General features: G+C 49.9%; 1 protein-coding gene across 1 annotated transcript in view; it reads left to right on the plus strand.

Moving 5' to 3' along the window:
• The first annotated feature begins 1,553 nt into the window (after positions 1 to 1,553).
• RPS6KA4 (ribosomal protein S6 kinase A4) overlaps positions 1,554 to 15,169 on the plus strand; it is a 58,085-nt gene continuing 44,469 nt past the window's right edge. The window contains 5 exon segments of the mRNA XM_077324291.1: positions 1,554 to 1,764; positions 7,434 to 7,505; positions 10,402 to 10,620; positions 12,794 to 12,909; positions 15,015 to 15,122. Coding sequence (XP_077180406.1) covers positions 1,713 to 1,764; positions 7,434 to 7,505; positions 10,402 to 10,620; positions 12,794 to 12,909; positions 15,015 to 15,122 — 567 coding nt within the window. The 5' untranslated portion in view covers positions 1,554 to 1,712.

Here is a 15,169-nt window from a genome sequence, read left to right on the forward strand (position 1 = left end):
TGAGTAGGAGTGAACTTGATGGATCAAGGGTCTGATTCAGTATAAGACAGTATAAGGCAGCTCAATGTGTTTGATTTTTGGCTGGGAGGTCTCAGCCCGGGATTGCCACACCAGACAGGCAATGGCAGACAGGCAATGGCAAACGCTGGCAGGGGCTCATGGAAATTGTAGTCCATGGACATCTGGAGGACCACAGGTTGACTACCCCTGGACTAGATGACCCTGGAGGTCCCTTCCAATTCTATGATTCTATATGCTGGACAAACAGTTTGCCTGCGGTGGCAGAATCTGGCCAAAATGTAAGTCCTCATGCTTGGGGATAACCTCCACATAAACTGGGAGATATATTGACAATAATATAATAACTTTATTTTTATATCTCGCCTTACCCAGTTGGCTCAACACATTAAGGGTGAGGGCAGAATAAACATCTAAGCCTAAATAATATGTATTATTTATTTATTTATTAGATTTGTAGACTGCCGCTCCTGGACCAGCCATCATGAGGCAGCTAACAAGAAGATATAAATGTATTCGTCAATACTGGTAAAACATAACCCCCCTAAAAACCCACCAACACATAATCCCCCTCATCTGCCGTATGTCCCCGGGTTGGTACTTGGAGGAGGGGGCCGAGACCAGCCTTGCCCCGGCCTCAACCAAACACCTGGCGGGAGAGCTCCATCTTGCAGGCCCTACAGAACTGTGCAAGCTCCGTTACCTTTAGTTACCTTTAGCTTTTCCAGGAGCTCATTCCACCACGTAGGGGCCAGGACTGAAAAGGCCAGGGGCCAGGACTGAAAAGGCCAGGTCAAGGCCAGGCAAACTTCATGCAGGCCGGAGATCAGGAGTGGTTTAACAATTTGTGGGGCCATAGCACCAGAGCCAGATCAAAGATCCATGGCCCCCGAGCAGACTACAATTGCATCAGGAGTCGCCAGACCCCCCCAACCGTGGAAAAGGGTGTCACTCCAAGTGTCCTTAAAGAGCGAAAAGGGGAGAGAGGTTATGGCCCTAAACCATTGCGAGGGGGGAGCATTGTGCAGATGTGTGTGCTAGATGGCAAAACCAGGGATCACCAGCCTATTAGTCTTCACAGAGTGAGGGGGGCTAAGGAGGGCATAATGAATTGACCAACTGATTAATTAATCAATGCCAAATTAAAGAATGCATCCACAAGGGCCTTCACGTCTCCAAATGTCTTAAATAAATAAAAGAAGGCATACAAAAAAAAATAATGGCGGCAACACCTTGGGACCCGGGCCACACCTGGGGTCCCGACCCTCCCGTGCGAGGGAAGTGCCCTCCCGCAGCCCTCACCGGGACGGGGCAGGCACTGGGCTTCGGCGAGGCGTGCGGCGCTGCCCCCCCCCCTCCCTCCCTCCCTCCCTCCCTCCCAAGCACGTTGCCCGCATTCGCTGGGCAGGAGCGTCCGGGGGGCGCCGGGGGGCGGGGGGCGGGGGGCGGCGGCGGCGGCGGGGGTCCTGCGTCCCTCCCCGGGGCGGGTCCCCCGCTTCCCTGCGCCTTCCCCTCCTCTTTCTTGCTGTCACATTCCTGCCACTTGAGTCAGGCCTGGAGGCGGCAGCAGCGGCGGCGGCGGCGGCGGCGGCGGGCTGCTGGCTGCACCAGGAAGCGCAGGGCCCGCACCATGTAACCGAAGCGGCGGCAGGCGAGCAGCTGAGCGAGGGCAAGGCAGGCAAGCCGGCCTGGCCATGGGGGACGGCGGCGCCGAGGAGGAGACCGTGGAGCTGCCCCTCACCGACGGTACCCAGGCGCTTCGGGGTGGGGGTGGGGGGATCCCCTTGGGCGCTTGCGCGGGGGGGGTTTGGAGACCCCCGGGGGCGCCTTCCTCCGGGGCGGCCGCGGGGCAGGGGCAGGGGCTGGGTCTGCTGGGGGTGGGGTGGGGGCGCCCGAGCGTCGGGACAGGGCGAGATGACCCCCGGGGCGCCCCGCGGTGCCGGCCGGGAGCCTCGCCGTTTCGGGTCCTGACCCGGGTTCTGGAGGCGCACGGAGAGGGCAGGCGGGCTCGGCGGGGCTCCTGGCGCGACTTTTTCGGGGGCGAGGGCGAATGGCTCGCTCCTTTGGGGCGCCGGGGAGTTCCGATCGCGCCGTGTAAACAAGATCGGGAGTGCGCGGGATTCGGGACTTGGGAGCAGTGTGTGTGTGTGTGTGTGTGTGGGGGGGGGGGTGTCAAAAAAGACTCGAGCGCCCGAGCTGGCTGGGATCCAGACTGGTGCCTGTTGGGGTGGGTGCGTGTTTGCGGGGTGGGGTGGGATGGGGGCTAGATCTGGGGTCCTAAACCGGATTCGGAGATGCACGAGCTTTTCTTCCCCCTAAAGCGGAGGGGGGTGGGGGGGAGGGAGCAGAGCTCGTGTCCCGTCCCCTAGATCTGGGGTGGGGGGCGCGAGGATCGCGGGGCGCAGGGCAAGACGCGCCCGGCTTCCTCCGGCGCCGACCCGGCAGTCAGCCTTGCGAGAGCGGATATCCCGCGTTGTTGCGCCCCGAGCTGGAAGCTGGTTCCGCAGGGAGGGTGCCATTGGGCAATCGTTCGCCTCGCCTGGGACTGGGCAGTTGGGGCAGGCAGGAGAGCTCGCGGAGACCTGCTCTGCCCTGCTCGGCCGCCGCGGATGGGATGGGATGGGCCGAGCCTGCCAGGCTGTTCTTTTCCCGACGTGCGGGAGCCCCCCATTCATGCAAGCCCCTCCTCCTCCTCCCCCTCCTCCTCCTCCCCCAGCTGGAGTGGGGGTGGGTGCTGCTGAATCACTAGCCCTCCCCCGCCTCGATTGGCAGGTGGGGGCGGCGAGGGAGCTTGGAGGCGTTGGCAGGTGGGTGGTGAGGATGGTGTACGTGTGAACACGACTTCCTAATGAGGGGCTGCTTGGGGTATGAGGCTCCGGGGCGGCCCCCTAGGAGTGGGCTCAGGGCATGCCTGTAGGCTGTCAGGAGATCGTGGCTTCATTACTCCTCCATTAGAAGCAGGAGATTGTTATTACTGTAGCTTTACGGTGCATTACAGTTACCATAGATGTCCCAAAAAACTTTGGCCTTTCGTTCCAGAATCTGTGTTAGATTTGAGTCCAGGAGCACCTTAGATATGCATGCTTGTGCCAGTGCATGCAAGACGACTTTGCACGTGTTTAAAAAATGCAGGATGCAGGGCCACGCTCTGCATGTTTGAGAGAAAATATTATTTCATTAGAAATCCCTTTCTGGGACTAAGCTGTTGCATTCACAAGATCCAGTCTTCTGCAACGTGGCCGCAAAACTGTTGGGTTCATTTTTGTCCTGCATTTTCTTCCAAGGAGATGCTAAGGACATCTCCCCTGCTCTGTTTTGACCTCACAACAACCCTGTGAGGTAGGTTAGGAGAAGAAAATGACTGGACCCAGGTTACTGCATCGTGGCTGAGGCCTAACTATTTTCTCCTGGGTCCATGCGATCAGGAGCTACCTGGAAAGTTCTGTGCTGGGAAATTCTTTCCGTGCATGGGCAGGTCGGATTTTGGTCCAGGGCCTCTCTATGTGCAGAGAGCTTATGCCAGCTTTTCTCATCTTCTTTTACGATTGAGAACCCCCTGAAACATTCTTCAGGCTTTAAGAAAGTGGTGCAATCATGCAGAATATGGTTGGGAAGCAAGCCCCTCCCCATCCCACCCCCTACAGGCCCATCATTGGGTCGGTAGGACAATATGTGCTCATATCACCGGATAACTGTCTTAACACATTTAAAAAATATATCAAAAAATTCACGTTCACCCATTCGAGAAACTCTTCCATGGCTGTCAAGACTCCCCAGGGTTTCACAAAACCCTGGTTGAGAAAGCATGGCTCATGTCTTCCCCCTACTGTAAGCCGCTTTGAGCCTCCTTTGGGTAGGGAAAAGCGGCATATAAAAACCAACTCTTCTTCTTCTACATTATTTTCTCGCCTGAAACAGCCTCGGGGATGGGGGGTGGCACTGTTTGCCCTTGTGGAGAAATCAAAGCATGCCCCATTAGTACACTCCAAGGGGAGTATTTTAGGTGAGGACAATGTCACAGGAGGGCAGAGGTCACACCAGAGATCCCAGCACAGTACTCCTAATGCAAGTCTGGTGGTGGGGACGTGGCTGGAATCCGTGTAGTTGTGAGCGGGATAGAAACCCAGGTCTCTAAAACCGTAGTTCTTTTTTCTCTTTGCTGTCAAGTCGCATCTGACTTACGGCGACCCCATAGGTTCAGGGGTGGGTGGCCCTTGTTTGTTTCTGTTTAGCGACCCTGGATTTGCATGGTGATCGCCCACCCAAATGCCAATCAGGGACAAATCTCCTGAGCTTCCATGATCTGGTGAGATCAAGCTATCCCTGATCCGGGTCAGGGCGTTCGTTTAATAGGCTAGTTACTATAAACAGCTTTTCAAACTAGATCTTTAGTACTCTTTGTATTACAGATGGGAGACTGAGGCCCTGATCAGTGATCAATCCTGCCAAGGCTCCTTACTGGCTCTCCCTCTCTCCCAGGCAGAAGCTTAACACAAACTTGCCGCTCTCTGTCCACTTGCCTTTTTTGGAAGGAGGAAAAATACTAGAGTATGGAGATACTTTGCATGTATTCTGACAGGAGCAGAACTCTCCATTTGAGCCAGGGTTAGGAATTGCCCAATCGTGCACCCTTTTGCTGTGCATGAAAGCTGAAATGCCCCCACCCTGATTCCTCTTTTCAGTGCTTTTGAACATCCTGAGGAGGGTCGTATATGCAACAAGGCCCTCAAAGAATTGCACATGCCTCAGTTTGGGCACAGGGGGACCTCCATGTTCAGATGCAATATGCCTTTGTTCACCAGGTTGTTTACACTGTGATTTTCATGTTCCAGAAGGCTTTGACTTGGTGCTGATGGAAGCACAATTCTGAGCTGGATGGACCCTTGGTTGGATCTAGCAAATCGGTCCTTAAGTTTCCATAGCACCTTGTTCTTCTTCAGAAAAGTGTTTGAAAAGTAACAGGAAGGCTGCCTATCACAGGAAGGCTACCTTTCCCAGAAATGCTAGTTTCAATTTTCGTGTGGGTGAGAGGGTGTCATCGCTGAGGCCCAGTACACTCTGCACATGCTTAGTCGCTTTTTTGTTAGCATTTGCTCTTCGTTACATCTTGACATTAAATATAAATGGGGTGGGGGGCATTCATGCCTGTTTGAAATTAAGATATTTGTGGAGCATCTTTACCTTGTCGTGTGTTCAATTTACCTGGGTTATTTTGTTGACCTTCCTTTTCTGCATGAAGGGTTGGAACTATTACAGGTTATTTCATTTATACCCTGCCTTAGCCCTCCCCTAATGGGAACCCGAAACCATTAATACCATCTGTCTCCCTTCCTCCATTTTATTCTCCCAACACTACTGTAAGAGAGATTAGGCTGAGAGTGTCTGACTGGGCCACAGTTCAGCCAGCAATCTGCTGTCACCCCTGTGGGGATTCGAACCTGGGTCTGCCAGAATTTAATCCAACAGTAACTGCTACCCCTCACAGGCTTTCTAATGGGCACGAGTGGGGTATCCATTGTATAGCCTGTAACGTTAGTAGTTCAATGTTCTTAACCTTGTGTTCCACGGCATTGTTCATTGTATGCGTTATATTGTCCTCATTTGCATTGTTTTAAATTGTACCACACTGGCCTTACTGCACCGTTTGAAATTGTGTAATCTGCCCTGTGTGAGAAAGGTAGTCCCTCAGCGAAGTAAACAAATAGATACAAAATATTTTTAATGCTTCATCATTGGTTATTTTTTTTTTTAATCTGTGAAGCATAAGATCCCAGAAAATGTTTCTAAAAGTGGCTAGCCTACTGGAGCTGTATAAACAAGTCAATAACTATGATATCCAAAATATGGTAAGTGAAAAGACACTACACTCGTGTTTCCGAGCCTGGTTCCAAATGGCTGAGGTAATACGGTGGGTTTCGTCGCGTCAGGTATCTTGGAAGGCAGGTGCTGGCCCGTTCGTCTCTCGGCATTGGCCAAGTGGTGACTCATGTACCGGAAATGGGGCCTCCTCCCCTTTGCTCCCAAGAACCCCCCAGGGAAGAGGGTGGGGACAGGAGGTGTCCATGAGCAAAAGGAACGTGGCACCAGGAAAAGCAAGGAAAAGTGGGTCACTGTTGACTCTGCAGACCGTTCCTCCTTCCCCTCAGGGTTGTGGACCGAGAGTTGATAGTTGGGCCTTAGGCGAAGCGCTCGGAAGGAGTGGCTCTCTTGCGTGAACGAAAAAAGAGCAAAAAGTATCGAAATCACAAATAAAAGTCCTCAAATTAAGGTTCTTTCATTCAATCAGGTAGTGTGAAACAGTGAAACAAACAGTGTGGAACAATGCATCTGAATATCAGTCACCACAGTGGTTCTGGAATGGTGCTAATCATCTCCCTGAGGGGGGCAGCTTCCAGGCGGGAGAGTGGCCAGAATTACAACTCATCTCCAAACTTCAGAGATAAATTCCTCTGGCGAATACAGCTGCTTTGGAGTGTAGTCTCTAGCAGGGGTGGCCAATGGACTCCAGGTATCCATGGACTACAATTCCCATGAGACCCTGCCAGTGCTGGCAGGGGCTCATGGGAATTGTAGTCCATGGATACCTGGAGAGCCACCGTTTGGTCACCGATGGCATTATATTCCACTGATGTTCCTCTCCTCCACCATATCCTCCCCTCTCCTGGGTTAACCTTGGCTAAATTGCCAAGAATTTCCCAACCCAGAGGTAAAAATGCAGGCCTTAGCCCAGCGAAATGTAGCTATAAAGAAATCCCATCAGAAGCTTGAATGAGTCGTGACTTGGATGCCAAATTGGGTTTAAGTGACTGTCCTGATGAACGTTGCCTGGATTAGGGAACTTGCCGTTATATTTCTTTTTTTAAAAAAGTGAAGGCCAATAATTTGAGGAAGAGGCCTGGAATATCTCTCAAGGGGGTTGGGTCCTGTGTGGAAAAATTCTGCTAATAGGAAAGGGGACAATTTTTGTTTATATACCTGTCCCGCTGCAAAATCCTGATTCTCTTTGCTCTGTTCTTGGGGGTTCCCAATCCCTCAGGAGCAGCTTCAGGTAATGATTTGGGCTGCCATGGGTGGGCTTAGGGGTGAACAACCTCCATAGTGGCAGCCTCTAATCTGGAGAACTGAGTTTGATTCCCCACTCCTCCACATGCATCTGGCTGGGTGATTTTGCACCTGTCACAGTTCTCTCAGAGCTCTCTCAGCCCCACCTACCTCACAGGTTATCTGTTGTGGGGGGAGGAAGGGTAAGCGATTGTAAGCCGCTTTGAGATTCTTTCAGAAAGTAAAGAGCAGAGTACAAAAAACAGCTCTTCTTCTGTCAGCAGAGGATCCAAACCTCATCTTCACCCCTCCCCTGATCATGGTGTTCCCACCTACATCCTAACTTGCATATTTCTTATCTTGTTCCCTGGCAGCAAACTTGACGGGCCATGAGGAGAAAGTTGGCATGGAAAACTTTGAACTACTCAAGGTCCTGGGTACCGGAGGTGAGAGGGAGAGGAAGACGTGTATCTTCCAGTTTCTTTTCATCTTTTATTTAAAACTTTTATATTTAGTTTTTCACAACATGTCAGGAACAGAATATGCGAGAAAACAATGGAGAGAAAGCAAAGCAGAGCATAAATCCACGTGGCAAAAATAGCTGCTGGTTTCTTATTTTTTCTTTATGTATTTGCAAAAGCACAAAAATGATACCTTGCATCATTTTTTCCCAGCATATAGAACATGATGAGTTTCTAAAATACCACTATCATGAACAGTATTGTCATTATCATGTTAAGTAACCTGTATATTTCCTTGACAGAGATGCAGAAATAGATCCTACGAATTTAAGAAGTCATAAAACCGTGGATAGTTTTAAACCATAGATAGGAATGGATGTTTTCCAACATAGTCCTGAAATGTACCCTTGCAAGGCATAATGAACCCTTGCAAGGCATATGCGTCTCTGAACAAATGGATTATTGTTAGACACATTACTTTTGACACGCTACCAATTTGTTAATGGTTTGGATCCTGCAGAAAATCTCTGATGATGGAAAGGATTTCCATTAGTAGAGTAGCATTTCAACCCAAAATGCCTTTGAAATGCTGCTCCTGGGGAACAGGGGAATTACCCCCCCCCCGGAACAACATGATGGGAGGGGGAGAGGTCTGCAGTGAGAAGGGGAATCTGTGAAAATTCCCCCCTTCCATCACCAGAACTTTTCTGCCAGATCCAACCTAAAGTGAAATCTTGCACAGATGTGGATTTTTTTTTTATTGTGGAACAGAAATTTTGAAGCATTAGATTTCTGGAACACTTGATAAATTCTGAGGCAGTGATGTTTATCCTTAATGAGGTCTGCTGGATTACAGAGATCATCAGCAGAGGCCCTATTGTGGGGGTTAAATCCAACCAGCTTCTTTACTGGTGGTGAAAGAGAAAGAAGGGGTTGGATCCCTTTAATCACCCCATAAGCTATGCTGGGTATTATGGGACCTGCATGAACAAAATCCATATGGGATAGGGTAGGGGTGGCCAAACTGGCTCTCCAGTTGTAGTTCATGGACCTCTGGAGACCCTCTGGTATAGGGGCTGTGGTAGCAAGGGAAATCAGGTGAGATTTCACCTGATCCAATTCTGGATGTCTCCAAAGCTACAGAGGGTTTATGGCGAGGGAACATTGTCTTCTCAGTGGTGCACCTTAGTATCAATGAAATTCCCTTGAGATGCTTACCTGATGGCCATCGTTATGATGATATATTAACATGTTCCTGTGAACGCCAGTGCATCTCACATATCTCACATATACACGTGTATATCTGTTTTTAAAATATGAAACCAGGGACCAGTCCTAAAATAAATGTGGGGTCTAAATCACACACTGTATTGGACATGCATTGAACGTAACATGAAAATGGCTCAATACATGTCTCAAGAAAAGCCAAGTGTACACTTTACGTCAGGGTACCCAGCCTTTTTGACTCCATGGGCATTTTTGGAATTCTGGCACAGCCACGAAACGGCTTCCACAAAATAGTGGATGATGGAGGTGAGGTTATCCATAACATGGCTGCTGCAGCTTAACCTCCGTCACACAATGAAGATCCCTGGGCTGTGGTGGCCACAATATTTTTTTGAATCTGCGCAGCTAATCAAATGGAAACCTCGCTGGCCAAAACCCCACATGCTCCATGCACGTTCTAAAACACTTGGTGGGTGCCAGTAAAAATGGTGGACACTGTGCTCATGGGCACCATTTTGGAGACACCAGCTGTACGCTGCTCATATGTGTGTTCACAGGTTACTAGGCTGAGCATTGGAATGGGGAAGTGTATAAAGAGCCACAGATTAATGCTATTACTGTGGTCCTTTCCCCATATTGCATGCATTACCTGCCTAGGATACTTTGGGTAGAAAGGCAGAGTGTAAAGTGCTGTATACCGCATTGGTCAGACTCCACCTGGAGTCCTGGGTGCAGTTCTGGAGACCTCACTTCCAAAAGGACGTGGACAAAATTGAGAGGGTACAGAGAAGGGTACAGAGACCTGGGGACCAAGCCCTATGAGGAAAGGCTAAGGGATTTCAAAATGGTCAGCCTGGAGAAGAGGAGGTTGAGGGACGACATGATGGTTCTCTTTTAAGTCTTTGAAAGGTTGACCCTTGCAGGAGAGCAGGGAGCGGTTCCTGCTGGCAGCAGAGGAGAAAACCTGCACTAATGGGTTTGTAGAACAGTAGAATGGTACTGGCTAAATATCAGTAAAAAAAAATTCAATCAGAGAAGTTCATGTTGTAACAGTGGGCTCAGAGGTGGACACGGACACCCTTCGTGGTTTGAGTTCTTTATTAAGACCCCAGCATGGTACAAGCAGAACTAGGGGGCTTTTCCACACCCAGAAAATATAGTGAAAGGCTTACCTGTTGCTGACGCCATAGTTTTGGCCTTTCAAACGACATCGTCAGCATCCAGCGTCCCAGCAGCAAACTGGTAGCAACATCCTCCATTTTAAAACACTAGTTGGGGAAATCCACAAAAGTGGATCAATTTAGTGCTGGCTAGGATCCTGTCCTCAAACTGTCCTCAGCAGGGCTACAAGCACAACAGTTCAGCAGTGGAATGGGCTGCCCAGCGGCTGGACATATACTTATCCTGGATGTGTTAGGCTGATCCTGCAGTGAGCAGGGGGTTGGACTAGGTGGCCTGTAGGGCCCCTTCCAACGCTATGATTCTAAATTTTTTTCCAAAAATATTAATCCAGAGTCTTATCACCTGCTGTAAGTGGGGAGGGGAGGCCACCCTTATGAGCACGGGTGTCAGAGAAGTACAGGATGAAAACTGAAATGGGAGGAAAAGGGACTTGAGGGATCCCTGTGGTGACCTGCCTGCTGTGTTTCTCCAGCCTATGGGAAGGTGTTCCTGGTGCGCAAACTCAGCGGCCACGATGCCGGCAAACTGTACGCAATGAAGGTGCTTCGCAAGGCGGCCATAGTGGCCAAGGCCAAGACGACGGAGCACACGCGCACTGAACGGGCAGTGCTGGAACATGTGCGCCAGTCGCCCTTCCTGGTGACTCTCCACTATGCCTTCCAGACTGACTCCAAGCTCCACCTTATCCTAGGTATGAGGATGTGAGGGGATCGGGATTGGACATCGAGTGTGGGGAGGGAAGCGGTTTCCAAAGTTCTGTTTTGCTACAAGGGTGATGGTTGTGCATGGACAATGAAGTTTATGAGGTAGTAAGGTCATGCAGGGAACCTTACTGAGGTGAACCGTACCTGAGGTAGACATGCAGAAGAGGGAGCCACCTTCTTTACGGCAGCTTTAGATTCAAGGACTAGGAGCAGTGGGTTTGAATTACGGGAAAGGAGTTTCCACTTAAATATTAGGAAGCATTTTCTGAGGGGGTGGGTGGTGGAGTCTCCTTCATTGGAAGTTTTTAGGAAGAGATTGGAGGAGCACCTGTCAGGGGTATGTGATTTTTAAGTTCCTAAGAAAGTGGGGGCTGGACTGGATGGCCTTTGTGGTCTCTTCCAGCTTTGTCAGATTCTAAAGTGAGGGGTGTGCAGACTCTACCCCCAAAAGTTCTGTGCCTAAGTCGGCTCTGGTTTTTCATCTTTCTCCAGACAGAAAGCAGCTTAAGCGTGGATTGGGAAGTAAAAGCCACCTTAGATCCTGCCCCACAGGGTTGTAGCTTTGCCAGGTGTGTGCCTGAACCCTAGGAGACTTTTAGGAGTGGGGCGTGGAATAAAGGATGTTAATATTATTTCCGACCGGGACCCGGAAGTGTCATTGCTACCACTCTAGGATTTTGCCTGATGGAGATTGGGAAGATTCCTAGAGCGCCACTTCTGGGTTCCTACTGGAAGTGACATCAAGGTGTAGCTGATGTTCCCTCCCCCCTTTCAGTTGAGCACCAGGTAGAATGAGGAAACAAAATAGCAACAGCTTGCCGATTATTTCTTCTTATGCTTCTACTAGCCAGTGGGCATGGACAGCCGTCCAGGAAGGGGAAATTCCTTGTGAAGTTACATGGCCTGTCTTGCCCCTGGTTGCCCCTTATTCTTTAGGGGGGCGGGGAATTGTGCAGTCATGAAGACTAGAAACTGCATGTTTGTAGCACTTGCTCTTTTTTATTGTGGGGGGTGGGTGCGTGGGGTGGACATGGTTGAAGTTCCAGTGTTTGCTCCCTAGAACTGTGGATGCTCAAGGTAAGGTAAAGGTAAAGGTATCCCCTGTGCAAGCACCGGGTCATGTCTGACCCTTGGGGTGACTCCCTCTAGCATTTTCTTGGCAGACTCAATACGGGGTGGTTTGCCAGTGCCTTCCCCAGTCATCACCGTTTACCCCCCAGCGAGCTGGGTACTCATTTTACCGACCTCGGAAGGATGGAAGGCTGAGTCAACCTTGAGCCGGCTGCTGGAATCGAACTCCCAGCCTCATGGGCAAAGCTTTCAGACAGCTGCCTTACCACTCTGCACCACAAGAGGCTCTATGGATGCTCAAACACTCACAATTTTAATAGGGAAAGGGACACCAAGAATAAATATGGGAGCCCCATCGTCCATATTATTGTTGCTTCGAGGAGGGTGCTGGTTGTAAATCAGGATAAGAATTTGTGAGCACTGATATTGATTCTGCATGGAGGCGACCATACTGGGCTACTGCCGGTACACTGTGATGAAGCAGCATGCTCTGCCGCTTCCTGCGTCCCCATGGGGGATATTTTTGGGTGGCGCACCAGGTCCACCCCAGATTACTGTCTCCACACGGAGGCAGCCAGAGTGGAACAGTTCCACTGCCGGGTGGGGTGCTGGTGGGGGTTGTTTTTTATTTGCACGAAGATAGGATTTCGTTGTCCCCTTTGTGCAATTTTTTTTTAATGCCCCATTTGGCCCCATGGCACTGTAAAACGCTGCTGATCTGAGTGGGGTATTTTCTGTCCCCTCCGGGCTGCCGTAGGAGGGGGAAGAACTGGGCCTGGAAGGCTCGGCTCTTCCACATACACACAGGCCTGCGGCTGGACAGGCCCTATTGGCCCCTGCAGCAGACCGGGGAATGCAGATATTTCCGTGTTCTCTTCACATGGGGCAACGGAGGCCCTAAAGGTGCCAGGCCTGGGAGGGGGCCGAGCCTGCACCAATGTCATATGACCTCTGGTATTAACCTTGCTGCCTACTGGTGCCGGCCCCTCCCTTCCTTCCCTTTCCAAGCGGAATTGGTAAGAAAGGGTGTTTTGAAGCTGTGTCTGGACCAGATGCTCCTGAACCGATTCCTTACCTCCCTTCTTATAGACTATGTGAGTGGAGGGGAGCTTTTCACCCATTTGTACCAGCGGGACCACTTCTGTGAGGAAGAGGTGTGCTTCTACAGCGGGGAGATCATTCTGGCACTCGAACACTTGCACAAGGTAAGGATGGGGAATGGGGATGAAATGGGAAGGGGAAGAACCGTCTTAATTCCTTATCCCTGGCCATTGCTGGGGTGTTATATTGGTAGGGCTTCTGAATTTCTGGCCCTGCTGGTGGAGTCCTGATAGCACCTGGGCTTTGGCCACTGTGTGACACATTGGACAGGATAGGCCATTGACCTGATCCAGCATGGCTTCTCTCATGTTCTTGTGTCGTTTCCTGTGTTCTTACCAGCAGCTTATAGCTACAACGGCCAAACAGAACGTCAGTATTCAAAAGCAGTATATCTCTGAATAATAGGAGCAGGAGAGGAGCATGGCCTTTGCTTTCATTCCCTGCTTGTGGGCTACCCAGAGATATCTGGCATGCCCTAGCTGGAAACAGTATCAAAATGGCCTTTGGCCTGATCCAGCTGGGATTTCTTTACAGTCTTGTAACCTTCACATGAGTTAGGAATTAATTTGGGAGCCTGTTTTGATGTAGAGCTTAGCTTCTGAAACAGAAGAAGGGCTTGGACCATGCACTGCCTTGAGCCTTCCTCTCAGAGGCTGAGAAACGGCATCCCATGCCACACAGCAGGGGTCAAAGGGCAGAAGAAAGGTCTTTGAGGGCAGGGAAAGGTTCCTGTTGGCGGCAGAGGACAGGACCTACAGTAATGGGTTTAAACTCTGTGTAGAATGATATCAGCTAGATATCAAGAGGGGAAATTTCACAGTCAGAGCAGATCAGCAGTGGAATGGGCTGACTCAGGAGGTGGTGAGCTCCCCCTCACTGGCAGTCTTCAAGCAGGGGCTGAACAGATCCTTATCCTGGATGCTTTCCGGGCGAGCCTGCCTGGAGCAGGGGGTTGGACTAGATGGCCTCTATGTACCCTTCCAACTCTATGATTCTTGATTCTAGAATCAATGAGATCAAAGGTAGGGTAGCTTTCAGACTGTTCCTCTGTCTTCCTCACCCATGCCCAACTTTTGCTCTTCTTTGTTATTTAGCTTCTCAAAAGGAGTTTCCTTATTTGTTTCTTCCTTCGGGGAGAGGGGGCAGTGCAGGTATCCCCACCTCTAAAACCCAACAACCAAATGTTGAGGGGGAAAGCCAGAAGGAGGGAAGCCAGCACTTCTGGTCTGTTGCTTCCCCAAGTTTTTCACGAAAAGAAATGGGAGCCACACCAAGGCAAAATGACGATGAAGAAGCATCTGGTGTCAAAGGAAAATCTTTAAAAACCAAAGAACCTTTATGCATTTAAGTGTACACATGGGGACAAAACCAAAAAGAATTGGAAAGTAAGTTTCCCCTGATGAAGCTGTTCACAGAACATGTAGCCGATGTTCGATTATTAAAAAAGCTTTTCCTTCGGCGCCATTTGTTCCTTCTCCTTCTCCGAGTTTTTCCCAGTAAGATCTTTTTTTCTGTAATAAAGATATTTTTTATTTATTGGATTTATATCCCGCCTCTCACAACTCGGTCACCTTGAGGCAGCTAACAGTTAAAACCATAACAGTTTCCCTAAAAAACCCCCATTAAAACAATGGCATACATTTATTAGTATTTAAGCATATAACAGACATAATAAGTACATAACAATAGGCGTTACCAATGAGTTGTCATCTTCAGTTGTTCCTCTAATCTAATATAGTTTTCAAACCTACTTATTCCTACAGTCCAGATAAAAATGCCAACAGCTTTGGAATTCATCTGGGGGTCTCCAGTTTACTAAGTTTGTTAGCTTTGCCATTTTGCATAGTTCTCCGAGTTTATCAAGCCAGACTGTCACCATGGGTAATTCAGGATGCTTCCATTGGACCGTTTATGCACTGAGAACTTCACTGCCCCACCTCTCATGCAGGAGCACAAATAGGGGGTGGATGAGACACAATGGGCCAAATGGTCCCCCGTGTGGGTGCAGGAAGTGGTGGGGCAACCTGCCATGACTAAAACTCCAGCCTGCAGCCTGGCATGAAACCTCTAGTGCATAAACGGTCTTGCTGAGCAATCGCAGCAATCTTGCTGCTGTTGTCGCGTGAAAAAAAGAATCCCTTAGCATTGCTAGGAAGTTTAACAAGCATGAAGCTTCCCAGTAAGATCTTGATTTGCTTCTCTCCCATAGCTTGGCATCATCTACCGCGATGTGAAGCTGGAAAACATCTTGTTGGACTGCGAAGGGCATGTGGTGCTCACGGATTTCGGGCTGAGCAAGGAGTTTGTGACCGAGGATGTGAGTGTTGCTCTCTCTGCCTTCCCTGGCACTTCCCTTTTTCTGGT

The sequence above is a fragment of the Paroedura picta genome, chromosome 1 (assembly GCF_049243985.1).
Source record: "Paroedura picta isolate Pp20150507F chromosome 1, Ppicta_v3.0, whole genome shotgun sequence".
In the NCBI taxonomy this organism is placed as follows: Eukaryota; Metazoa; Chordata; class Lepidosauria; order Squamata; family Gekkonidae; genus Paroedura; species Paroedura picta.